Genomic DNA, 25,122 nt, shown 5'->3' with positions numbered 1-25,122 from the left:
AGAGAAGAGGAAGGGGAAGTTCCATGGTGAATGAGGAAGTTTGCTGTGTTGGATACAACCCAAGATTTATAAGTGAGCTGGGAATTCCAGTGCACAGAAATATCACAGAAACCATGTAGTCCACAAAATGGGTGGTAATATATAATTCAGTTTCAAGTTGCTAACCGCTGGACATGAAACACTGCAAAAGGTCTGCACCTTGTTCACTGCCAGTTGGGGAACACACAGCTGCTAACGATTTGTGACATAATTAGGGTGAGGGAGGAAGGAAGTGAGAGAAAAGGACTTGTGAATGGAGAGTAGACTTAGGAGAAAAGGAGAAAGATTGGGTCTATCCAAGCTATGTGGCTGAACAGTTTGCAACTTACAAATCTTTGAGGAAGCAAGTTCAAGACTAACTTAAGTAGGATGGTATTACCTAGTAAGTGTAATCTTTGCTATTCACTTGATTTGGTTAACAAACTTTAACAAATCAACTTACCCTCTGTACCAGTGAAAGATGCTTCCATTGTTAATTGTGCTAGAGGAACCACAAGTTGCGCCCCAGCCTCCCATTTCTTACGATCAGGTGGAACCGGATGATTTTCTTCTTGATGCTGGTTCTTCTCATCAGGTGGAGCTACCTCTTTAGGTTCATTTTCCTCTTTTATATCTACCTGTGCTTTAAGGTTTTCATTCAGTCTTCGGAGTATGTTTCGCTTGTTCTGAAGCAGGAAAGGAAAAACAAAACAACCCATTACATAAAAAGCAAAACCTCTAAAAAACCAAAGTATAGAACAAAGCTGAAGTAATTTAACTTACTTGAAAAGCAACATCAGGTTTTGCTTCTACTGAGGCTTCCTGGATGACCGACGCATTTTCATCCTTTAAAATCCAAAACATGCAACAAAACAACATGAAAGACTGTGTAATTAGTAATTAGTAATTAGTACAAGAAAGAACAGAGGGGGAAACAATGCTTGCCATTAACAGCTGTGCAGTGAATGTTTCAGCATACTATTGTTGACGTATTCCTTGCAGGCAGAATTCCTACAATGGCAATGTTAATCTATGAGAAGGCCAATTTTCATGCCAATTTTTCACACAAATCAATTTGTGTGTTTAAAAAGCATGTAGAACACAATACAGTAGTGGTTTTGTGCATGCGCATACAATTTTCATTCTTGAGAGGAGCACTGAGCATCATATTCTCTTCCTGACACTTGCACACTGAATGGACATACATGTGGTTACTGCTTTGAAATATACGACTTACCGCGCCCACTTCCTTCAAAGCGGATGTCATGGAGATGATTTGTGGTGAAATGGGCTTCATCAGCCTGGTAGGGGAACCTCCACCTTCTTGTTTGCCATGTGTGGGACTTAATTCTGCAGCTCCCATGGGGTTCTTTATCCCTTTGGCTACCAGCTGTGGGTATAACGTAAAATGTGCTACATTTCACATGGCAATGATGAAGTGTTAGTGTAAGGGCACAGCCTGTAGGCTGCATTGTGAGAGGGAAGGAGGCAAGCAAACCAGCCAAACCAACTAGCTCTTCCTTCATCACCACTGCCACCAAGTGGATATAAACAGAGATAAATGCATCCAGCTATATGTAGTCTAGACTGTTTCCCTAACCACACCAATGCTTATTAATTTGCATCCCTCTGTTTAGCTAAAGGGTCACTTTGTGGTGTTCTCCTGGCTTTTGTCTGCTGCAGTGTCCAGCTATGCCCTCAACCACTCAGCACTCAAAATATTCTAGACCGTTTTCTGTCTTGCAACTTTTCAAGTTCCTGACTTCACAACTAACCACCCTATTTTCTAGCTTCACTTCTGTACAATATATTCACTCCCCTTCCTTACCTTTTGGCTAATCATAAAGAGAGTAGACTCCTGATTAAGTTTCTATTTCTTCTTAATGAATCAGGCTCCTAGGCTGAACTTTTGAGCCTCCAGGGCACAACTTGATGAAAAACATCCCCTTGTAGTTTTAACTTTCCTCTGAGATTTTGACGCTCCTATGCAAGACAGCCTCTAAAATCAAAAGCTACCATTTTGTAACAACCAAATAGAAAAGGGTAGAACAGTTTCATTCCTTCCCAGCCAGCTATTACAGAAAAATATAAAGCTGCAAGAGTTTTGCTTTAAAAATAAAAATAAAAAATGAGCAGCTTCAGACTGATTAACTGACCAAATTCTATCGCTTGATTTCTTCTTTAATTAAGACATGATCATTCAACTATTTAGATTTTTTTTAAATTGGCCCTATTCCATGGACATGACAGTCGGATATGAACTCTCTGGATCTACTATTATTAGATTAGAGCAGTAGTTTGGGTTGCTAGTGGTGAGTGTTCTTCGCTCTCTGGCAACTTGCTGCATCTCCACATACAGCATAGCACAGAGTCATTAAACACAAAAAGGAACTTAACTTTTGTGAAATATGTAATGTTTTTAGAGTTCCTAGAACATCCCCAATCACTCCAGAAGTGATGTAGTGCTATTTGTACATTTTTGGTGTTGTGCAACTGGGGAGGCGGAAGCAGTTTGGGGGCTCTTTAAAACGTTTATGTGGGCAATAGTGATGATCCTCTATTTCTTATCCACATTCATGTGCTTTCCTCAGTACTACATGAGAAGATAAACATACCAGTCTACAACAAGAAGAAATCCATGCACACTGTGGCATCATTAAAGTGCTCCTGGTCTGAAGTATGTGTTATAATCCAGCAGACTCTACTACTTTTTCTACCCAAACAAGATTGGGTAGATATATTCTAGGTCAGGCATTGGCAAACTTGGCCCTCCAGATGTTTTGGGACTTCAACTCCCATCGTCTTTGACCACTGGTCCTGTTAGCTAAGGATGATGGGAGTTGTAGTCCCAAAACATCTGGAGGGCTGAGTTTGCCTATGCCTGTTCTAGGCCCTAGATCCCATCAGTAAAGGTTAAGAGCACACTAATGCTAAAAAAATGAACGAAAATTAGTATGCAAAAGACATTAGGCTGTCAACACTTACTTCCAAGATACAAGAAGAAATTAAACAATACTAATCTAAGCTTCTAAGTGTAAATTGCATCAGCAGAGAGGAAGTGTCAAAATTCATCTTTCTTACATGTTCTTCCCAAGCTTTCCTCTCCCTTTCGTATGCTTCTTTTCTCTTCCGTTCTAGCTGTTCTTTCAGGACTGCAGCCCGGGCATTTGCTTGTGCCTTGTAATGTGACCAAAAAAGAGAGCAACTTTTCAGCAAGGGGCACTCTGCTTTCTAAAGGCCAGTGCATGTACAATATGTTGCACCAGCAATTACTTACACGGCTCTTCTTGAAATCTACATTAGAAAGGCCCATATACACTTTTGCTCAATAACTTCCAGACTTTACAGAAAACACATTTCAGGATCAATGTGATAGCTTCCATCATGGTTGCAGCTTTGAATAGCGCTACAAGACAGTAGCTGGAGAGGCACAGAAAGACGAGGAGGAGCTACAGCAGCACCAGGCAAGGAATATTGAACATGCTCCTGAAGGTCCGCAATCGCAACTGATGAGGTGCAGCAGGCATGGCAAGGACCATGTACACCAATGTGGTCAGCACTGGTGGTCCCTGTACTGTTCCCCATCTCACTTAGCTTCCTCGCCCTACACCATAATTGTTCCTGCGTTCATCTTCCATGAAAACATTTCTCAAAATGTGATGGAACTTGCCATCCATTGTGGCACTCAGAAGGTCTTAATGCTAGTATGTGCAGAACAGTGCACAAAACAGCTCTATTGGCTGTTCTGTTTTCACCCACTGTTTTTTTTTTTTAATCCACGCAGCGAGTTCTCCTCTACTCTTTCACCATTACCTTCAGTGCTTCAATTTTCTTACGCCTTAGCTCTGCTTCTTCATCTATTTCATGTACAGGAGAACCACAAGCTTCATTCTGTAAAACAGTTGTTCTCAAATTTATATACTTAGCAGACTAGTAACAGAAGAGAACACTGCAAACTATACTAATAATTTTTAAATCTCGTAAGTTTCATTAAATTTCATGCACGGAGCTCTTGAGGCTATATATTATAGTTTCATAGTCTTGACAGGATTTGGAAGCATGATAATGCATACAATTTTGAGAGGATTTCCTTTGGAAATTCCTAATAACCTAACCCCAGGGAAATGTGACCTAACAGGAACTTTGGGACACTTTCCAAAAATGCTCGCAAATATTCCAGTAAATTAAAATTAGTCATATCAGAGTCTCTGCAACTCCCAGTTCTGAAGTCTAATATAATCATTTATATTCTATGCATTTGCAAGTATGGAATCTTTCATTTTTTGAGAGTGGGTGGGTCTTTTTCCATTTTCATAACTGAAACGAAATGAGAAGCAAGAATCTTAGGGTGGAATTATAAGATGCCCTGCAATATGGTATTCGTTTAAAAACTTGCCACGAGACAACTATAACCAGTGGGGAGCCATATGGACTGAGCGCTGCAGGATCAAAAAGAGCCAATCTTTAGTAGCCTGGCCACATGTTGCATCAACTCTTAGAACTCTGTCTCAAATTTCCAAGCAGCCACGTGAGCATTTGAATACTTGGCTCACTGATAAGGGCCATAGCTGAGTAAAGCAAATGCTTTGCATGCAGCCATGGTGGCATAAAGCCTTTCCTTGAAGAGCTGGACATCAAGAAGATTGCCACCTCGACATCAGAATCAGTGGAGCTCTACTTGACAGGCTAAGAATAAACAATTCAGTTTCATCTAACAAAGCAGAAAACAAGGCGAACGGAGCTATAATAAAATGCCTTCATGGTTAGAATCCTTGCCTTTTCTCCACGAAGTTTAGCTTTAATTTGCTGGCGTTCGTTGAAGTTTTGAAGTCTAATTTGCCTTAGTCTTGCCAAGTATTCCTGAAGGAACATAAAATTTTAAAAAGGGTCAGAGGAACGTTGCAGTAATGCATATACAATGTGTGTCAATTTCACAACGTGGGAAATTAATGGAACAACTCTCTTATGGAAGAGTATCAACGCTATACTTCTAAGTGATTTCAGCGGACCCATCACTGGTGGCCTAGGAGTTGTGGAGGAGAGCTATTAAAAGACAATGAGGGCAAATTCTGTTTTAAGGGAATAGGAATGATTCACTTCTGGTGACGAACTTATGTGACAGGTATGTTAATTCATCTATGGGACAACTCTAGGAGTTGCAAGTTGAAACTAATTAGAATGCCAAGGAGGGACCCTTTCCTCTGATTATACATGACAACCCATGCAGAAAAAATGAGGCAGGAAAGGGTTCTATATGTGCAATGAAGGCAGAAAACATGCAGGAAGCATACCTCTTCCTCCTTGTTTCTGGCTTTCCTTCCTCTTGAAGAAATGGGCCTGCCTCCATAGATAGCTGTCAGGTTTTGCAGGGTGCCCTGTTCACCATTTAATGTATTAAATTCAAGAACGGTTGGGGCCACCACATTATCTAACCTTATATTTAGCAACATCTACTATTTTTTCCCTCAATGAATGGCTAAGATAAAGCAAAAATAGACTCTGCGTTATTTAATTACCCAAGCTTCACTTTTCTTGTTCCTTTGTATCTCATATTTTAGACTGTGCCTTTAAGACTGTAACATCTGTTCAGTTTAGAACTTTGGCATGCATTGTTGGAACTTCACTGCCACAATGAATTATTAGTGTATAATTGCTGTATATTGAGTCAAGTGTCAACACTTTGTTTAAATGAAAACAAAGCTTTATTGCAACATGATTTAACATGAATGCTTTTGGTTAAATCCCCCTCAGAAACCTTCCAAAAATCTTCAAGCGATTGTGGTGACATAAATGCATATCGCTGCCCGAGTGGCATATTATAGGTGATAAAGTATTGAAATTTGTTGCTATTGATTTAATATGGTGCACTTGGGTAATTTTGGAAAGGCAATAATTTGTTGAGTCAGTCAAATTCTTACCAATACCACATAAGGGTAATAATCACAGAGGTGATCTCTTCTTTTGCTTTGTTTCTGCAGAAGGCAGCAAAGATTTGGGTCCTTTGATAGGATAGTTTGATCTAGAGCAAATAAAGTCTGCTTGATTCCAGAACAAGCTCTGAGCCACACTCCCTGAGTACTAAGACAGGAAGTCGAGTAGTTCATCCACATGGTGGGAAGACTAAGCAGCAACCATTTCCCCCTTACACCTAATTAAAGTGTAAAATATAACAAACTCCCACTGTTTCTAAAGTGTGGGCTTTTCATATCTGTTTCTGCACAGCTGTTCTTCATCCGAATGGGATGCTGCTTTCAAACTGGCTCATAACTGCATGCAAACAGATACTGTATTGACTGGTACAAAAACCTGTGTTGCATGCATAGATGATATTGGCTGTAGTGCATAAAAGTTTCCAAGTTGTCAGAGTGCTCACATTTCTCTCATATTAATTTACTGATAGCCTTAAAACCTCACTAAAATTATCTATTACTCTAGAGGACCAAGAAGAAAAGGGTGTGAACTTGTCCTAATGTAAGTTATAGGCTTTTTAGATGGAGCTACTCTTTCAAAAATAGATGGGTGGTTCATTCCAGCCTGAAAAACATGACACAGATTTCACTATCAGAGATTGAAGGAAGGCGAACAGGAAAGGTAATGGAAATTCAGGTGACAATTTGCCATGCCATGGCAGTTGCTCCTCCTAGAGGAGGGGAAATAAAACATTGCTCTATTTCCCCTCGTATGGAAATGGGGGTTTGTGCATGTACAGATCACTGCCACCACCTAGACAGTGTAACTCATATGCTAACGGTAGTTTTTTTTTTTTTTTAAAGCAATGGGAAACTTTAAGTGTATGCAAACTATAAAAAGGATCATTAAATTCTTCTTTCTACACCAATATTCCTCTATCTAGCCACACCTCACTCTTTGACCTGCAGTGATTATCAGGAATGTTCTCATTTTATGGTGTAGACACATTTTGTCATGAGTAGAGAAAGTATCGGCCAGTAAATGCTCTAAAGCATGAAGACATGTGTCTGTGACGTGGAATGGGTGTGGACCACAGAAGCCACCACCATAATACCAACCAAAACAGATCTCAAGCTACCTTTGGATTTATAATGCCTCGGGGAGAAAAGTCAAAGACTTTTTATAATAATGATTTAAACTTGATTTTCATATCTGAGTGCCAAACCCCCAAAGTTGGCAACAGATTTTCAGTGAGAAACTGAAAGCGTTTTTAATTCAGGTATTGTTGTTTTCCCCATGCCCAAAGTAACATGAATACTTGAGCACAGTGGTTATGCATGGCATGAGCCAGAAGGAAAATACAACAATGGCTCAGTTTATGGGAAGGTATTCAAACTGCCGACCTTATGATCAGCAAGTCCAAGAGGCTCAGTGGTTTAGACCACAGCGCCACCCACATCCCGGCTCAGTTTATATATATATAGTAGGAAGCTATGCTTTCCTGTTCCTTAAACAAGTCACAGTAGGGTTTCTGATCTTTTCAACTCCCCCATCCTGCTCTCCTTTGCATGTTAGAAGCTAACTGGAAGATTTCTGGTCACCATTTTGAACAAACCAGGGCTTCCTGTAATGCCTATACTTTGGGAATGGTGGCTTGTTTGCGTCTCTTCTTGCACATGAAAAAGGAAGAGAGGGAAAGCACATGAGCCTGAGGTTCAGCGTGGCTTACTCATACAGTAGCCATGATTTTCCATTAAACCTGAAACAGGTCAATGAATTTTTCACATACAAAGCTTCAGCTGCACAATAGGTTAAAAGTGGCTAAAAGAGCATGTGCTGCATAGCTGAACTTTGAACTGAGGTCTAAGATAGTACCTTGGTCACCCCAAAGAGCTGCATACCAAAGTCTACATACGCTGCAAGGGTTTCTTCTCCTGAGAGCAGCTTTCCACACTACCTGGCAAGCCACCTTTAAATACTGGTGCAACATCAGGAAAAAACTTTTCAGATACAATCCTAGCCTCATTTTCCTAACTGCAAGTTCTACTGAACTCAATGGGACTTGCTTCTGAGCAGAAATGGTCAGGGTTGCAGCCGTAATCAGGATGAGTGAGAAATTTCATTGCGCAAATTCTTCTGTTAGCTTAAAGATACTTCTTTGGATTGCATGATTTGCAAGCTACTGTCTCATACCATCAGCCCGAATAAAAAATAAGATTCAATATAGCTATAGGAAGCGAGTCAACTACTGGGAAGATGCAGAATCTAATCTTTGTGGATTACTTCTAACACAGTCCTAAAGTTTAAGAATTACTACTGTCCTGCTTCAGAGATTAATAGATTTTACAAGTTCATGTGGAAGTTAACTGTTAAAAAAATAGAATTCAAATGTTGATACAGTAGGAAAGTAAAATTTCATACCATATGTCCTTCAGCACGAGCTTTGTTTTGCATGGCTTCTCTCTTCCGTTGCCAGAATTCCTCAACTTGTTTAGCTCTTTCTGCGGCTACCCATCCTTTTTGCCTGAGTAAAACATTTTACGAGTTTGATTTACTTTATATATATATATATATATATATATATATATATATATATATATATATATAAAAAACGATGAAGAGGAACTGGAAACTAGTAGGGAAAATACACTGAATGTAAGATTTCAGCAGACTTCAAATAAATGCAGCGACATCATTCAGCACTTTATTGATCCAAGATAAGCACTTAATACAACAGGTGGCTAGCAAGCGACAGTCAAGTACATTTAGAAATATATTCTGCTAACCACTGTACAGCATGGGTCAAGTGTAAGTTTTCTTTCTTGGGCAAGGTCCTAGAGCTGATGGTCATGGATGCTCTTTAGCCAGGCTTTCAGCCTTCTATCATCCCTGACCATTGGGCCATTCTGGCTGGGGGCAATAGGAGTTGGAGTCCAACCTCTAGAGGACATCAGGTTTTCCAACCCTGGTCCTTAAGGAAAAAACACCCTTCCTGCAATTTTCATTTGTTTGAGAGTTTTTAGATTGCAATGAAAGCACACAAAATACCTACCCAGCCTTCCCCAACCTGGTGCCCTCTGAAGGTTTTAGATTCCCAACTCCCACAACCATGTCTCAGCTGGCATGGTTGATAGCCATGGATGAGGGGAGTTGCAGTCAAAAACGTCTGGTGACAATGAGGTTGGGAAGGTTTTTCTACCCTCTTGGAATTGCTTTGGAAGACAAATTTAAACAAGAAGCAATCCTGATGGCTTAAAACGAGGTCTATTTTTGTTTAAGGCTGAAATGTATTCTCCATAATATACTATTTGCATCATAAGCACTGGAAGAGAAATTACAATTATAAAAGACAACAGCAGTATTGCAGCAGAAGTGTACAATAAAATCTTAAATCCATGTTCTTCAAGCCTCATCCTGCTAGTTTCTGTTGCCTGTCATACAGGCAGGCAACTGTAGAGGCCTTAAAAAGGGGCAACCCATGATGTGTGAAGTAAATACAAATGTATCCTCTTGGACAATAGCCAGATACAACAATTTGGTTGCTATCCAATGGGTCATCGGTCTTCAACTACTGGGCCTTGCCCTAGCGTGGCTCACAACATTACCACCACACAAATATATGGGTAAAACATTATGAAATGAATCCCCTAATGTTTGGGTTAAAGCTGTGTAATCTGAAAAAAGTTGAAGTTTACTGCTCCGGATTATATAATCTAGGAAATATAAACTGAGGATAATTAGGCACTTTTTTTACTTGGACCCTCCCCTGCAATTGTTATACTGCTTGCACAATATACTTGTGCAAGCTTGTTAACTTATTAAATAGGTAAGCATTTTGGTTCCTAAATAAATTAGTAATATCATATAACAACTCTCATCTAGATAGGTGGGCAGATGATTATGGTGTATCTATGACTGTCAATCACACTCTAGTCTTAGTTATTAAACTAAACAGACAGTGACAGAAACCTACACACACAGGACAGATCCACACATCATCAGTCCAACCTGTTTGCATTGGCTTGTCTAGACACCTCCTCCAATCTTTTCATTCTTTTCCTAATTGCATCAGCATCAGGTGAATGATGATGAACTGCAGGCCCATTAGGAACTCCTGCATGAATTCCAGGTGGTCCTCTGTAGATAAATACGCATAGCAATTTTCATTACTTTCATCTAGAATGACATGCTCTTTCCTTTTTAACAAAGGCAGACATACCTTTCAATAGGTTCTGGACCATGTTTCTCTCTCAATTCAGCATCTCTTCCCTCTGTTACTTTAATATTTTCCTTTTGTTGCTGCATCTGATCAAAAATAGCATGATAGTGTTCATATTGCCCTCGACCAGGCACAGGTAAAGGCACAATAGCTCCTCCACCTCCAAAAAACGGAGCCTAGGAATTTAAGAATAAGCTCTCATGTTATGATTCCAATGCTCTCCTTAAGGTAATAAAAGTCAGATTTAGATACTGTAATTAAGAACCACTAAACATAAAAGTGACTTCTGTATTACAACATCCAGCTAGTTGGTGATACAAAGTGGCTTTCAGTAATTTCTGGCAATTATCTGATTACTATCAGCAATGGAGACCCATACACACTTGTGTATTTATTCCTATCCACCTTGTGGCTTCCTTTGAAAAATAGAAATGTTACATATTCTTTGATGAAGAGTGCCATCTACAGCACTGTTAAGTGTCTCTCTTTTGACCAGAGCATAGGATCTACACATGCATTCATCTCACAGCACATTCTGATCAACATTGTGCATTCGTAGGATTGCATCTTCTGCAATGGTTCTAGAAACCCACACAAATAAATTCACTGTAACATGAAAAAATGTACAGTCTTCATCCTTGCATAGGTTTGGATTGGACCTAGTTGAAAATTACAACTTAAACAAACACCTGCAAATTGGGGGGGGGGTTGGGGGGGAGTGTCCATTGTATCTTATGCTATTTTGCACCCAACAAAAAACGTGGCCCTCCAGAATGCCCTATCCAGCCCTCAGGACTCTCCTCAGCCCCCCTCAAGTTTGTACTATGCCCTCAAAAACGTTTGCCTTGAGAACCTTTGAAGCATTTGTGGCTGCAGTGTGTTCTTGGACTGTGATAATGCTTCTTGCCTGCTTAGATGGGAGGGAGGTGTGTGTGTGTGTGTGTGTGTGTGTGTGTGTGTGTGTGTGTATGAATTTCACATGGCTAGAATGGAACCAACTGTACAAAGGTAACAATATTGGGTCCATTGTTCAAGAAGGTGGTTTCTGCACATGCTGTAGAGGGAATCGAGGGGCAAATGGGACTTGTCAACCTGGCAAAGTAGCTCATCTAGGAGAAGGAAAACTCTGACCCTAAACCTCTGCGGCCTTGCGGGATATCTTTGGGAGAAAAAAAGGCTAAGGAGTAAACCCTACACAAATCTGGAGTGGAGTCCCCAAGATTGTTGGATGGTGCCTTGTACGCCTCCTTCTGGCAACTCCAAGCTGGCGCTAAACGTATTGCTGTTTTCCTTTGGACCGCCTCAGTGAGGGCAAGAGGAGGGCCTTGTCATCTGGGCAGCCCAGAACCTCCATAAACACTGCCCAGGCTTGTGCCCTGGGGAGATCACTTTGGTGTTGCTAACACAGCAGTTGGACTTTGCCCCCAGAGGTGCACTCCACTGTCTCTTGAGACAGATGGATGCCAACACCTGTTGCTCTGCCATTTTTGCCTCTGGTCCTGCTGACCACTGGTGTGCAGCCTCTGGAAGATTGCCCAGAGAGGAACGCTGCCTCAGTCTGAAAAACATTCCCCTCTTCTGGACTAAAGGGTGCTGGTAAGAGCTTGACAAGCACCTACAGATTATTGATAAGGTTAGAAATAAGGGAGAACAGGTGTGTCCGCATATACATTTAACAGCAGCTACCAACCTTGATTTCACCACTTCCACCTGCACTGAGCACATTCCTCCATCCTTGCTCCCTGGCTCTGTTTATTCTTTCCATCTGGAAAAGAGGACGTGTGTGTGAGAAAACGGGACTCCAAAAATTGATGAATGCTCTGAAGACGAAACTTTAGAGTTAGAAGTGGAAAGTCAAAAGCATTTTACCCTTTCCTTCTCAAGTCTTCTCATCTGCTCAGCCTTGAGGAAACTGATCTGTAGGATGTTTTGAAATGATAACGTATTACGCCAACCAACTGCTATGGTAACATATGAGACATATTCCTGCATTCCATCATTAAAAACAGAACAAAAATAGTGACTCTCTTTAATTTACCTGTTCACGCTGTCTTTTGTCCTTCTCAAAAATGTCATGTCTTTTCTTTTTAGCAGCTTCCTGGAAAATAAATACAGATTCAAACCCTGAGCCATTATTTCCTGTGAATTAGGTCAGGATGGTTAGGACTTCATAGTAAGAGTCATATTCTAGAGGTTTTAATATCTAATATACACACACACAGATAGAGATATATATAAATAAGGTTAGAGGATATCTAGTGGAAGGAAATAAGGAGGAAAGGTTTGAAGGTTTTGTTTTGTGTTTAAAAGTATTTTGCTTAGTTTCCTTAGTTTCCATGTCTTTATACCTCAAACATTTTCCTCCTTTCTTCTACTGGTTTCCCTTTCTTCACTGGAGGTGGAGGGGCCTAAATAAAAAGTGAAACTACAAATTAGATGGAATGCATGTACCATGTGCTGCAGAAGGTAACTGAGCATGGAGAATCAATAACGCAGGAATAAACTAAGTTAACTTTGCAAACTTGCTATTAATCTTACAGTTTTGGCCTCTCCATGTGCACTGAGAAATAAAAACCACACTTTGGTCAGTGGATCTTATTGTTGGGAAACTACACTTAGGACTTGATTTGATTTCTATGCCATTGACTCCCTAGTAAATGCATCAAGTACTGAAGCCTTAATGTATTCTCAGCAGTACAGACAAAAGTGAACACCATTTTTCATCCATTCATTTTTCTGATTGTCCAACAGTGTGCCAAAGACAGCAGTACTGATACAAGTATTTTGCTGTTTTCAGAGTTATTTTGTTAACAGAAAACAAAACATAAATAAAGCGCATCTCTATTCCTCCTCCCCTGCCACATCATACCAACTAACTTACGCATGGGAGACTGCATGCTATTTTTAATGCCAAGTAAAAGCCAGTTGGTTTCACATCATGCGTGGATCATTTCGAAGTTGCCAAAAGCTATCACTGTTTTAGCATAGACATATAAGGAAAATATTTTACAGACTTCCCAAGTAGAGTGACACTAAAATTTTTTTGGGGGGTATGCTCATAGATTACTTGATGCAGTCAACAGAGTGGATTCCTGGTGGTAGAAATTGGCTGGAAGCCCTAAAACAGGGCTTTTGGGAAGGCTGGGCTTAGGATCCATTGGATCCCTAGCCAATCCTGCTGCATCTCATATTGTAAATAATAAAGAAAAAGACGAAGTCAACAGTGGATGACACAAATTTAAAAAGTCAAATAAAACAAATCTGTTCAAATAAAAAGCAAATGAGATCCTAAATATTTAAGATGGTGCATGTACCAACAGGGCCAGTATAACATCATAACTTACTCATGAAGACCCACTAGGCTGTGCCACTTTATACTTTGAAATACCAAATCAACACTTTGATTCCACTGAGTTTATGAAGCTTGCTTGTTGATATAGCATTTCAGGTTTTCTTTTCAGGAATGTTTACTGAAAGAGTTTACTTGCTGTTATTTTATTATATGGTCTTTGTACACTTTTTACACTGGGTGGAACCAAAACACGCCATAACACCTTCCAGCTGTGTTATGGGCCTTAATGCAGATATAATTGCATGCAGCGATATGTGAGCAGGTCCAAAACTATTCACAGCCAATCTATACTGGAAAGTGGGTGGAAAGGCAACAGATGCCACATTGGATGCCTTGCACCTGAATGCGCATCACAGTGCAATTGCAAAGACTAGTTACATACCGTGTTTCCACTCCCGCAAGGGAATCTATCGGTCGCTGAAACTATGCCCGTGACAAGTTGACACAAACAAAATGCAGTTAAGGTTTAAAAAACACAAACACCAAAGTCCCAACATATAACATACACTTTCTCCACCTCCCTCATCAAAAAGATATACTTTTGTTTCATCGCTGAATATTTTCTCTCACCTGTCGGCATTTAATTGAAGGCTTCTCATAGGGCTTTTTAGCTGCATCCCCAGACTTCTTAAGCATTAAAGGCACTCCATATTTAGCAGCAGGTTTTGTGATTTTTTGAGCTGGTGCAGCAGAGGCCAAGTTTTGACCTTGAGCTGGTCTCTTTGCTATTCAAGAGAGAACACACACACAAAAAGAACTCCTTTACACAACACTGGGTTTCTTTAGGAATCTGTCCTAAGACTAAGGAATATTCAAAAATAATTCTCTTCCCATCCAGAGTTAGACATGCTGATATTATTTGGCTTAGGTACAACGCACTCCATAGAAGACTGAACTGGCTGAATGCGTATTTGAAAAGAGGAAAAGAAGACACAACTGTTATTCCTTACTTACTTACGACAAAGATTGGTAACCTTTTATATTCTTGCTTTCAAGTCTACCTGTTCCCCACCTGGCCATGTGCCAAAAGCAACCTTCATCTACATACCTGGCAAAAGGAATAGTTTATTATCTTAACTCAAAATGCTCTGGCTATAAGCTACATATTTGGAACTGACTTTAAAGCAATATTGTGTTGTTTCAAACTAATTACTTGTAATGTAAGTTAACAATAAGCAATTTTTATAACTTGAGAAATTTCCCTTTAATACTGTACTGCTATCGTGCACAAAAGCTGATCTGTGAAAACTCATTTCAAAACCAAGTTTCTAGATGAAGATTCCTTTCCTTATGCATAGGCTATCTTGGATGAATAAAAATAAATTCTAAATTAAGGGCTCTAAACATCATGAATATTCTGCATTTGCTACCATCACCTGATACTCATCAGGTCAATGATGTATTGGAATCAACTAAAATGCACCTAAGAGGATTTTTTTCATATATTACCTGGTCCAGCATGAGGTCCAAACTTCTGAAATACTTTATGGCTAAATTCTTCTGCAATAAGCTAAAAGAATAATTTTACGTTAGAGAGTAACACAGAGTCTAACAGTTACTGAATGACCAATAAATTGAATAACTGTTTCCATAAACATTTGTTCCAAAAAAACAGTGGTACCTCAGGTTACAAACACTTTGGGTTACAGACCTGGAAGTAGTACCTCGGGTTAAGAAATTTACCTCAGGATGAGAACAGAAACCGCAGGCCACTGGGAGGCCCCATTAGCTAAAGTGGTACCTCAGGTTAAGAACTGTTTCAGGTTAAGAATGGACCTCCAGAACGAATTAAGTTCGGAACCAGAGGTACCACTGTAGAAGAGTATATATAGATAGCTGTACCCTAACTTGGATGTTCATACCTTTTTAAAAAGCTGTTTACTAGTTATGAACCTGAACTCAAAGTCATAGGAAGTTCTTAAGAAGAAATGTATAAAGCTCATTCACCCTGTCCCAAAGACAAAGTACATACGTGTTGAGTTATTACATGTTGGATACAGATTGCAATCTTTATAACATTTCATCACATAAATGGCCATGAACACACAACCAGCATACAACATTTCAATGAGCCAAGAAAGGTCATGCAGTCACAAGGTGCATGTCTGAACCCTCCATGGAAGCTCTCCATGTGGCTTGAGGAGGGGACCCCATTAAGCTTTAACTTAAGATATTTTATGCTTTTAAAAATGTACCTAATTAGAAAGGTATTTAAGTATTATCGAAAAATATTGTTCAAGTATGCTTCAGCATGCTCTATTCAAGTTACTTACACATATGACTATGACTCTAATCTCAAAGTCTTATCTAAAATGTTGAGGCCCTCTTTTATGTCAGGGCTGGAGAACATTCTCTCATGGGCAACCTTCCAGAGGTGGATGTGGAAAAAGGGTGTGACCAGACACACACGACTCTTCAGGCAAGCAAGGGATAACTCAATGTTAATGGATACATTCCAGCAAGGTAAAAAATCACTAGACACAGAGCAGGACCCATGAGGGTGTGACTGCAGTGGGAAGATGGCCTGGGCAAAGTCCCAAGGGCATGATAGAGAGGTGTGAATTTGACCCCGGGGCCTGACGTTCCCCATCGCTCCCTGTATAAGTAAACTACTTTATTTATGTATAAGTATCTTAAATAATTAAAGTTTGAATTTAAAACGGTGTGTTACTATACACACACACACACTGCTGTACAGTGGCATTTCAGTGTTCTTATTCTATAGAAGGATAATCATAAAAACACAATAGTAACTAATTTGCTAAGACACATATATTGCACATAACTGAAAGACTTCTTAATTAACAGAAGCAGCACGTTTATGATGAGCTTCTTAAACTTATTGCACAGTAGATCATTTGTAACAATAGGTCCAAGTACATACCTGGGGTGTTAGAAATTTTTCAATACGCTTAGCTATAAAAATTTTCTCCAATATGGAGTTGACTGATGGCCTATCCCTAGGATTTCTTTTAAATAACTGTGAAATCAGACTCCGGAGGTCATGGGAATAATGCACAGAAACAGGAGGAAATGATCCGGAAATTATCTTGAGTACCAGATTTTTCATATTTCCAGCTTCAAACTGCAGAGATAAGTGCAATTTGTATGTATTAGACAGTAGTAATGCCACAGCAAAACAGCAAAAGAAGACAACTGAATTTCTTAATGCTACAAAAATCAAAATTACTTTAATATGCATTTTCAGTGGTCTAGAAAATATTCTCAATTTCCTTTTAGTCTTGCATTTTATCCATAAAGATTTTCCATATTGTTTTCCCACTACCCTCTTATCTTAAAGCCAAAATTGCAACCAGTACCTTTTTCTTTAAAAAGGTTTAGGAGTGCTCTCATTTTCCTACTCATATTGAAATACTGCCCCTCAATGAGGCCAAACTTAGATTCACAAAATGTTTAGGGGTATGCGTACCCCTGCGTCCCCCCAGGAAAAAAGCACTGGTCAAAACCCATTGGGTTCAATGGTGGGTGTGACTGCCAAAGTCATTTTCCCCAGAATCCCACCCTCTTTCCATTTATTTATTTTTTTAAATTTGCCACACATGTAAAGCTGAATGCATACAGGTTAAATGTGTGCAAGTTGCGGGCTTACTGTAATTGCTCTAAGGCTGAAGTTTGGGGAAGTGAAATTCCCTCCATTTTAAAAATCCCATCAACAATTGGTACATTATCCAAGCCAGCTAACAGCTGTATTTGGGGCTTTGACTTGTGTCACATGCTGTTACTTTAAATCTTATCATGGGCATGCAATTATCTATTACTGTAGTTCAATTCTCTCCTACCAACCCCTCCACGTAACTACAAAAAGTAGACGATCAGCAGAACACAAGTGATTTTGATGTCAAAATACCTAAAATAAAAATATTGCATTTTCTGGGCATTGGAAAAAGAGTTTCGTTTATAAAGTATTTAGAAATGTCGACTTACTGCATGTTTCAGTGTGCACATTTCATAGAGAACACAACCAAGAGCCCATATGTCACTAAAGAAACAAGACACAGAACATTAGTTTGCACAGACCCCTAGATGATCAATAGTCTAGCTCAGGCATAGGCAAACTCGGCCCTCCAGATGTTTTGAGACTACAATTCCCATCATCCCTGACCACTGGTCCTGTTAGCTAGGGATCATGGGAGTTGTAGGCCAAAAACATCTGGAGGGCCGAGTTTGCCTATGCCTGGTCTAGCTTGTCCTTGAAACTTGGGTTGGCTTGTATTACTTTCGGTCACCTTATTAAGTTCAGCTATGCATATATACATATGTACATTTCAGCTGGGGCAACTTCTGCCATCCAAATGGTTATCCACATTTCTACGGTGATGTAAATTGCAATGGCTGAAATTCTGTTCACTTGTGCAACATGCACCATCTAAGCAACAATGTGGACCTTATCAGCCTGCTTATAGCTTTTTGTTCTGCTGGTTCCTTAGAAAAGATGACTTTCTCATCCATCATTTGCCCTTTTCTCTGGGCCAGGTGCAAAGTTACGGTAGGTCGTTTATGGAAGTGTAATTGGGTACGCACTTCCATAAATGAGCAAACTGTCATTTATGACCAAAGGATACCAAATTGTCAAGTTATTATTATATTATTTTTGTTATATGGAAGACATTTAGATTTCCCACTTCTGGTTCACATCTTGGACTGGCCTTGGGATCAAAGCATATCCGTCTGGCCTAGGATAGCTATTACTCTTAACAGCCAGAAGGAAGCGATAATGGGTAAGGGATATTTTTGGCCCAGCAAGCCAATCCTTTATCTCTCCCTAACCCCATGAGTCAATTCTGACAGGGGGTGGGACCACCCGCCTATCAGTAACCTGATGTCATCATTGCCCACCTGTCAGTGTTGACCAGTCAGGATGGGAGTCTGCTTTGCCAGTGTTCCCTGCAAGAAATGTGTTGGCAAATCAGCACCCAGCAGGACTGAACCCTCTGCTCACCAGCTAGTGGAGAGTGCAATACTGCCGGCTGCAGCAATCTGGTTCACCAGCACATTCCCTACATGGAATAGATTCTCTGCATTGCTCTCAGTTATGCAAGTGCCCGAAAATGATAACCAATGCTGAGGCTGGATAAAAGTGGGTTGGCTTCTGTGTTTTCACACAGCAGTATGATGAAGTCAGTTGGATAAATTGCATTGCAGTAAAAGACAATGGCATCTACATACAACTGAAAATAAGTTAAGCCTATAGTTAAATACTACCTTTTATTGTTGTAAGGCTTATTCTCACAGATTTCTGGTGACAAGTAATACGGCGTTCCTATGCAAGTTCGAGCAAGTTCCACTGTACTAAAAATAAAAATATAATGAATTAGACTATGTTTTATAGTACTGTGTGAATTGCGCAAAACGTATTTCAGTATTACCTATTAAGAACTCGAGCTATTCCAAAGTCCCCCAACTGTATTGTTCCATCTTTGGTTAAAAATATATTCTGGAGTAGAAACAAGAAAAATACAGTACACTAACACAAAGTTAAATTCAGTAGAGAAGAAAGTAACTTATACCGAATTTGCCAATCATTACAAGAAACCACTTTTAGCTGAATGCATTTCATTTCTTAGTCAGCTGATAGTAACAACTGATTGGTAACTAAGAGTATTTCCAAACAATTTTTGACAAATCTGTTTGCTTAAAGCTCACGAACATAATTGTAATATGTAACCTGAAAGCTAATTGCATGCACTCTAAACCAAGATATAAGCTTAGACTGGAAATATGGGAATGTGTGCATTCCATCTTGGTTTGTCTAAACTAACCATATTTGAATAAACGTACCTCAGGTTCAGACATAACAGGAAACTCAAGGTTGATTACAAACCAAAAGTGAAAACTTCATTCTTCTCTTGTACACAAAGTGGAGGAGAGGAAGGGGCTACCTTGTTGGTGCTCATATAATGTTGAACCACAGTTTTAGCATTACATCTGAAGTAAGCCTTGGTCTGCAAGTGCACAAACCCTTGTTCTTTTTGGAAAGTCCTGACATAGGTTTGTTCTCTCATCAGTGTTTTGAAGAAAGTAGGCTAAAGCCTAGCTATTAGAATATTGACATTCAATTAAAAAAAAGTTTCTGTGAACTTACTTGTGACTTTATGTCTCGATGCAAAATTTTTCTGTCATGCACATGTTTCAGTGCTAAGCAGATCTGTACAAACCAATCCATGATCTAAAAGAAGTTAGAATTGACATCACATTTCAGAGGCAAAGCAAAAGTCAGAATCACAACCACATATTTTTTGGTTAGCACCAATGCCAGCCATTATTGTGGACATAGTGGGTGTCTATCAGAGCTAGAACATCTACAGTTATCAAGCAATATAAATCTCAAATCCTCTTACCTGGTCTTCTGAAAACAAGACACCTTTCTGTGTATTAATTTTTTTAAACAGGTCTCCTCCTTCACAATAGTCCATCACTATGTAAAGACAGCCACCTTCTGTAAAATAAATAAATAAATACACACAAGTGTTAATTTACACTTCACAATGCATCACGCTGGCCAGTCCCTTAATTTGTTTAGCTTCCATTACTGTGTATTTTCCAACTCATACAGGAGACATGAAAAATGGTAGACTTGCTGCCCAATCCAACCATATTTATTAGCAGGTCCTACTTATCAATTTGACTGACTTTTAAATTGATATGTCAGATCATGCTATTTCTGGCCCGTGCCAATTTCATATGTGTTCATTTATGTAGTGGAATTTGCTGCCAAGGAGTGTGGTGGAGTCTCCTTCTTTGGAGGTCTTTAAGCAGAGGCTTGACAACCATATGTCAGGAGTGCTCTGATGGTGTTTCCTGCTTGGCAGGGGGTTGGGCTCGATGGCCCTTGTGGTCTCTTCCAACTCTATGATTCTATGATTCTATGATGTAAGTCCATTCCATCCATCGTTCATCCCAGACACTGAGATCCAGCACTGAGGGCCTTCTGGCATTTCCCACACTGTGAGAAGTGAAGCTACAGGGAGCCAGGCAGAGGGCCCTCTCAGAAGTGGCGCCCATCCTGTGGAATGCCCACCCTTCAGATATCAAGGATAGGAGTAATTATATAACCTTTAGACGACATCTGAAGGCAGCCATATATATAGAGAAACTTTTTAAGGTTTAATGTTTTACTATGGTTTTTATATATGCTGTAAGCTGCCCAGAGGAGCTGAGGCAACCCAATCAGATGGGTGGGGTACGAATAAAATATCATCATCATCATGCTTCCACATTAGTCTGATTTTTAAAGAAAGAAAATTCATGCAAAATTTTGTATTTAGATATGTATCTTACCTGAAATGCATTTCTAAACATACTTCACTATAAAATGAGTATGTTGTTTTTTTTTTAAAAAAAAGCACACATATTTTGGTTATTTTTTTCTGAGCTGAGAACATTATGGGAAGGTTCAGAGAAGTGTGATATTCAAAATATAATTGTGTTCTGATCTGCATATTAGTCTGGGAGATGGAAATTAGGTCAGTTTGCTTAGTAATGTGGGCCTAATGAAATTCTTCTCCATCCCCTCTTTTAAGCAAGCACACACAGAACTGCAGCATGCAACAAGAAATACTAAACAGGAAACTGGATGTTGAAAGGCAACACACAAACCCCAATTCAGGCACTTCAATCCAGTTCAGCTTTTTATTTTAGATGCCAAGTTATTTTTAATCCTAACCTTCAAATGATTCTCTGTATAGCACAATATTTGGATGTTTCATGTTTGCCAACACTGCAACTTCTCTCCTTGATTCTTCTCTCTCTTTATTCGACATCTTTAAAAGAAAAGCATTGTTTGTGAAAACATAAATATAAGGAAAGATGTAATGAAAGGAAATAAAACTCAAGAGACTCACCTTGGATATATTGATCTCCTTAATAACATATTGTTTGCCATTTTCCTTTGCTTTAACCAGAATTGCTTTTCCAAAAGATCCTTCACCAATCTTTTGCACCTTAATATATTTGTCCATGGTACTTTTCTAAGGCATCCTTATGTATGGGCTAGGGAGAAAAAGGGAGCTTTTTAACGGAATAACAAAGTTGCTCTTTTTGTATCTGCCAGATCAATTTATGCATCACAAACCAGTTTCCAAATCACTTGTCTTTTTAGATGCCATCAATGTTTCAACATTCCCTTTCATTATAAGGTCTCTAAGCCTGTGAATGCAATTATTTCTGCTTCAGATACGCCGTACAGTAGTTTGCATCCACTGTCTCTATCCCATGGCTATTGCTATGGAAAATGCTTTTCAAAGGGACACAGAAATATTTATATATTACCTGATTAAAAAGCTCTTACAGACTATATACCAAGAAGATGCAAGTAAACCTCAAAGCACAAATTAGAAAAGGAGAACTGCTGCATTTATGAAAAGTAACACTTACCTGGATCTTTGTTATATAGTCTGACACGATGCACTCTTACCTGAAAGTAGGTTCCACTGGGTTAAAGTGAAGCTTATTGCCAAGTCAGGATTAAATACTTATTTGGGAATGAGACCCACTGAGTTCTATGGGACCACTTCCAAGTAAACTTATTTAAGACTGCAGCCTTAAAATGATAACCCGAACTGAGTTTGCTAGTTTGGTAGCAGAGCTTAAGCTAACCACTTGGATGCATTTTCAAACTTTGTTGCTGCCCCTGAAGATAACCGTCATCAGGATATAGATAAGGGGTATTCTTGTGGAACTCTCATCAGCTTTCATCAATTGTATCTTTCTGGAGTGCTTTGCTAGGATGGAAGTTGGAATGCTTCTGAAACTATCTGACAAGTCAAGTACCAGAAGATGGTATAGGAAGAGTTCTGCTCTACAATAGAGGAATTATTTTTTGGGAATCCACAAGATTCAAGCTGCTAATGCTATTTTAAACACATATAAGAAATTGCTGACTAATGCCACCACATGACTTTGGGGATGAGGTCAGTGTGATTAATATAAAGTCGGCATGCCATATTGAGTGATAAAAGTCTTGGCTGCTGTTCTATATGCCTTGATAACCTCTACATTAGACTGATGTGGTACATTATACACGGGGCCTACCTTACCCTTGAAGACTGCTAGGAAATTACTGCTGGTCCATAACATGGCTGCCCAGTCACTGGCTACTATGGCCATAGGGGGCATATTTTTTCAAGTTTGAAATACCAGCACTGCTTACTAATTAGTTCTGAAGTACAATGCAACATTGTGTTTTTGACCCTATAGAGTTTGGCAGTCAATTCCATTCATCTGGGGCTGAGGAACCCATGATCGGCAGTGGTAGAGCGCGTGCTTTGCAGTAACATGTCTCACGTTCATTTACTGGTGTCTCCAAGTAGGGATGGAACCCTGGAAAGCCTCTGACAGTCAGTGCTGACAAAACTGATCTAGATGGCACAACAGTCCAACTTGATATAACGCAGCTTCCTATGTTCTAGATGCTTTTTGACTCCAACTCCCGGGGTTCAATCCCCAGCGTCTCCAGATAGGGCCAGGAGAGATGCAATCTGAACAAGCAGAGAGCAGCTATCAATCTGCACAGACAACACTGAACTACAGCTTCCTATGTCTTGTATTCCCCATATAAGTTGCACAGAATTGCAGCCCAATGCGACAACCATTAATATGATTAGTATAGCACATACACCACTTTTGCTGTTTTAGTAATATTTTGATCTACCGCTTTGTAAAACCAGTTTTGCCAAAATTTAGAAAATATGGAGTTTGGGCCTTTCAAAGTTATCAGAATTGGTTAACTACAAGCTCGCCTACGCTGTAATGAATTAGAACTTACTCGGTACAATGTAAGGCGCCTTGTTTTCAACCAATTTTGATTCACTTCTCTGAAACGCCTGTAATAAGCGCCTCACATGTAAAGCTCTACAGTATTAGTTTTCTGTATTAGACGTGACAATACCCAGTAACTCAACCGTTCTTGATAAGGATGCTACTGGGTGGGAAGGAAGAAGCTCCTCTCACCTCACACTCCCCGTGGGTGGAGTGGAGTGACTTAACAAAAAATAATAATATTCACCTCCGTTAACTGACTTTCGGGCCGAGGGAGTTACTCCGGGGTAATTACCCCGCATTTTAACACTGGAGCCTGCTCCATGAACCTCTGCGCCGCAGCGTCCCAGGAGAGAAGGGGCTCACCTTCCTACACCCAGGGGCCCTCGAGGAGGAGGGAGCCTCCCCACTGCGGCCCCCGACACACCCATCGCTGCAGCAACAGCGTCGGCGACGACAAACAAACAAACAGGGCAAAACAAGGCAACTTACTAAGCAGGAGCCCCAAGCGCGGGGAAACGGGGAGGAGAAGCAGCCAGGCACCGCTGCTGCTGCTGCAAAGCGAGCCGGGAAAGGAACATTTGCGCCCCTCCCTCCGCCAGCAAAGCGCCAGGCCCCCCCCCTCGGGCTTCTTCCCTTTCCAGCCCCGCCACCTCTCTGCCGAACCCCGAGCCCACCTCACCCTTTTTCCAGCAGCTCCAACCGAACCCGAGCTCCGCTCCCACCCCTTTCGCGTTGCTATAGGACGGCGACATCAAACCCCCGCCCTGCCATTGGGCGAAGCCGGGGCCCTGAAGGTTCGGATGCACCACAGAGGGAGCTCCGTCAGCGCCTGCTTACAGCTTCACCCTGGTAACGCGGAGAGGGGAGGTCACGTGACCCAAGTACCAAGTGAAAGCCGCGGATGGGGAAGGAGGCGGGGGGGGGTGTTGAGGGTGAGCAGCTGGAGGCCCGTCAATGCATGCGGCTGCTCCTGCCTATTATTGCGTTATAATTAATGTTTCCCCGGCCCGCTTAATGTCCGAGCATCCGTAGAAAGAGAGGGAAGATGGTGGAACACGGTACACGGAACCTGCATAAGCATTTTCCACTTATCTGTCTATGCAAGTATGTGGCCACATCTTCCTTCATTGTCTTCCAGCTGCTTTGCCACCTCGTTTATTTTTGTTTGGGTAAACTGCACTAAGCACATGATTGCTACCTGGACACGTGCTTATTCTGAATCTTAACTCTTTTCCAGTCTCCCTCCTCCTTTCACATGGCATTGCTGAAGTAATTGCTTGATAGGCCTGAAGTATCTCCCCGTTATGGGGATAATAATCTACAACCAAAGTGTGTGCTGCCAAAATGTCCTATTGCGAGAAATGTCCACTCAACTCTTGTTAAGATCTACCAGTACTTTTCAGGAACCGTGCAGTAAGGCTGCAATGCTACATGATATATGCACAGCCACCTGGCAGTAAGGCTCATTGTGAACTGAGCAGGACCTACTTCTGAGTAGACAAGAGCAGCACTGTTGCAGTAGTGGGTAATCTGAACTGCACCTTAAAGCGGGCAAGGAGTATTCTATATTTTCCGTATTTTAGTTGCATAGTGTGTGTGTATATATATATAACTTACATGATTACCGTTCGTACCACACAGAATTAAAAAGTCCCAAACCCTTACAAGCACCACATCTCATGCAACGGGGCTGTTAAGACTGAAACTTCAAAATGCCGCGGGGAAGACCAGCTTTGCTAATTGCAAGGCTCAGTCCTGTCACTTGGCAAAACTTCAGGCGGCTGGAAGTCCTGTTCAGCCGAGCGCTACCTAAACCCAGAGCTCTGTTCCTGCGGACATTGCG

General features: G+C 40.5%; 1 protein-coding gene across 7 annotated transcripts in view; it reads right to left on the bottom strand.

Annotated features, from left to right (window-relative positions):
- Positions 1 to 24,112, bottom strand: part of NEK1 (NIMA related kinase 1) — a 39,551-nt gene extending 15,439 nt beyond the window's left edge. Inside the window, exons 1-25 of one of the 7 annotated variants that reach the window (XM_053402853.1) lie at positions 23,959 to 24,112; positions 21,362 to 21,509; positions 21,184 to 21,280; positions 19,859 to 19,956; positions 19,603 to 19,686; positions 18,887 to 18,954; positions 18,723 to 18,809; positions 17,445 to 17,499; positions 16,384 to 16,584; positions 14,949 to 15,009; positions 14,070 to 14,224; positions 12,496 to 12,555; positions 12,186 to 12,245; positions 12,017 to 12,064; positions 11,838 to 11,912; positions 10,148 to 10,323; positions 9,937 to 10,065; positions 8,350 to 8,452; positions 5,310 to 5,393; positions 4,795 to 4,878; positions 3,832 to 3,909; positions 3,100 to 3,195; positions 1,256 to 1,408; positions 802 to 864; positions 482 to 704 (exon numbers count right to left, since the gene is read on the bottom strand). In XM_053402853.1, the coding sequence (XP_053258828.1) occupies positions 482 to 704; positions 802 to 864; positions 1,256 to 1,408; positions 3,100 to 3,195; positions 3,832 to 3,909; positions 4,795 to 4,878; positions 5,310 to 5,393; positions 8,350 to 8,452; positions 9,937 to 10,065; positions 10,148 to 10,323; positions 11,838 to 11,912; positions 12,017 to 12,064; positions 12,186 to 12,245; positions 12,496 to 12,555; positions 14,070 to 14,224; positions 14,949 to 15,009; positions 16,384 to 16,584; positions 17,445 to 17,499; positions 18,723 to 18,809; positions 18,887 to 18,954; positions 19,603 to 19,686; positions 19,859 to 19,956; positions 21,184 to 21,280; positions 21,362 to 21,478 (2,455 nt within the window). In that variant the 5' untranslated portion in view covers positions 21,479 to 21,509; positions 23,959 to 24,112. Of the gene's footprint in view, positions 1 to 481; positions 705 to 801; positions 865 to 1,255; positions 1,409 to 3,099; positions 3,196 to 3,831; positions 3,910 to 4,794; positions 4,879 to 5,309; positions 5,394 to 8,349; positions 8,453 to 9,926; positions 10,066 to 10,147; positions 10,324 to 11,837; positions 11,913 to 12,016; positions 12,065 to 12,185; positions 12,246 to 12,495; positions 12,556 to 14,069; positions 14,225 to 14,948; positions 15,010 to 16,383; positions 16,585 to 17,444; positions 17,500 to 18,722; positions 18,810 to 18,886; positions 18,955 to 19,602; positions 19,687 to 19,858; positions 19,957 to 21,183; positions 21,281 to 21,361; positions 21,510 to 23,768; positions 23,900 to 23,958 lie in introns of those variants that run through there. The other 6 variants (XM_053402857.1, XM_053402852.1, XM_053402856.1 and 3 more) reach the window with 6 other exon arrangements.
- Between the last annotated feature and the right edge of the window lie 1,010 nt (positions 24,113 to 25,122).

Source organism: Podarcis raffonei, chromosome 9, assembly GCF_027172205.1.
Source record: "Podarcis raffonei isolate rPodRaf1 chromosome 9, rPodRaf1.pri, whole genome shotgun sequence".
NCBI classification, from domain to species: Eukaryota; Metazoa; Chordata; class Lepidosauria; order Squamata; family Lacertidae; genus Podarcis; species Podarcis raffonei.
This window is presented reverse-complemented; position numbering and strand designations above follow the sequence as displayed.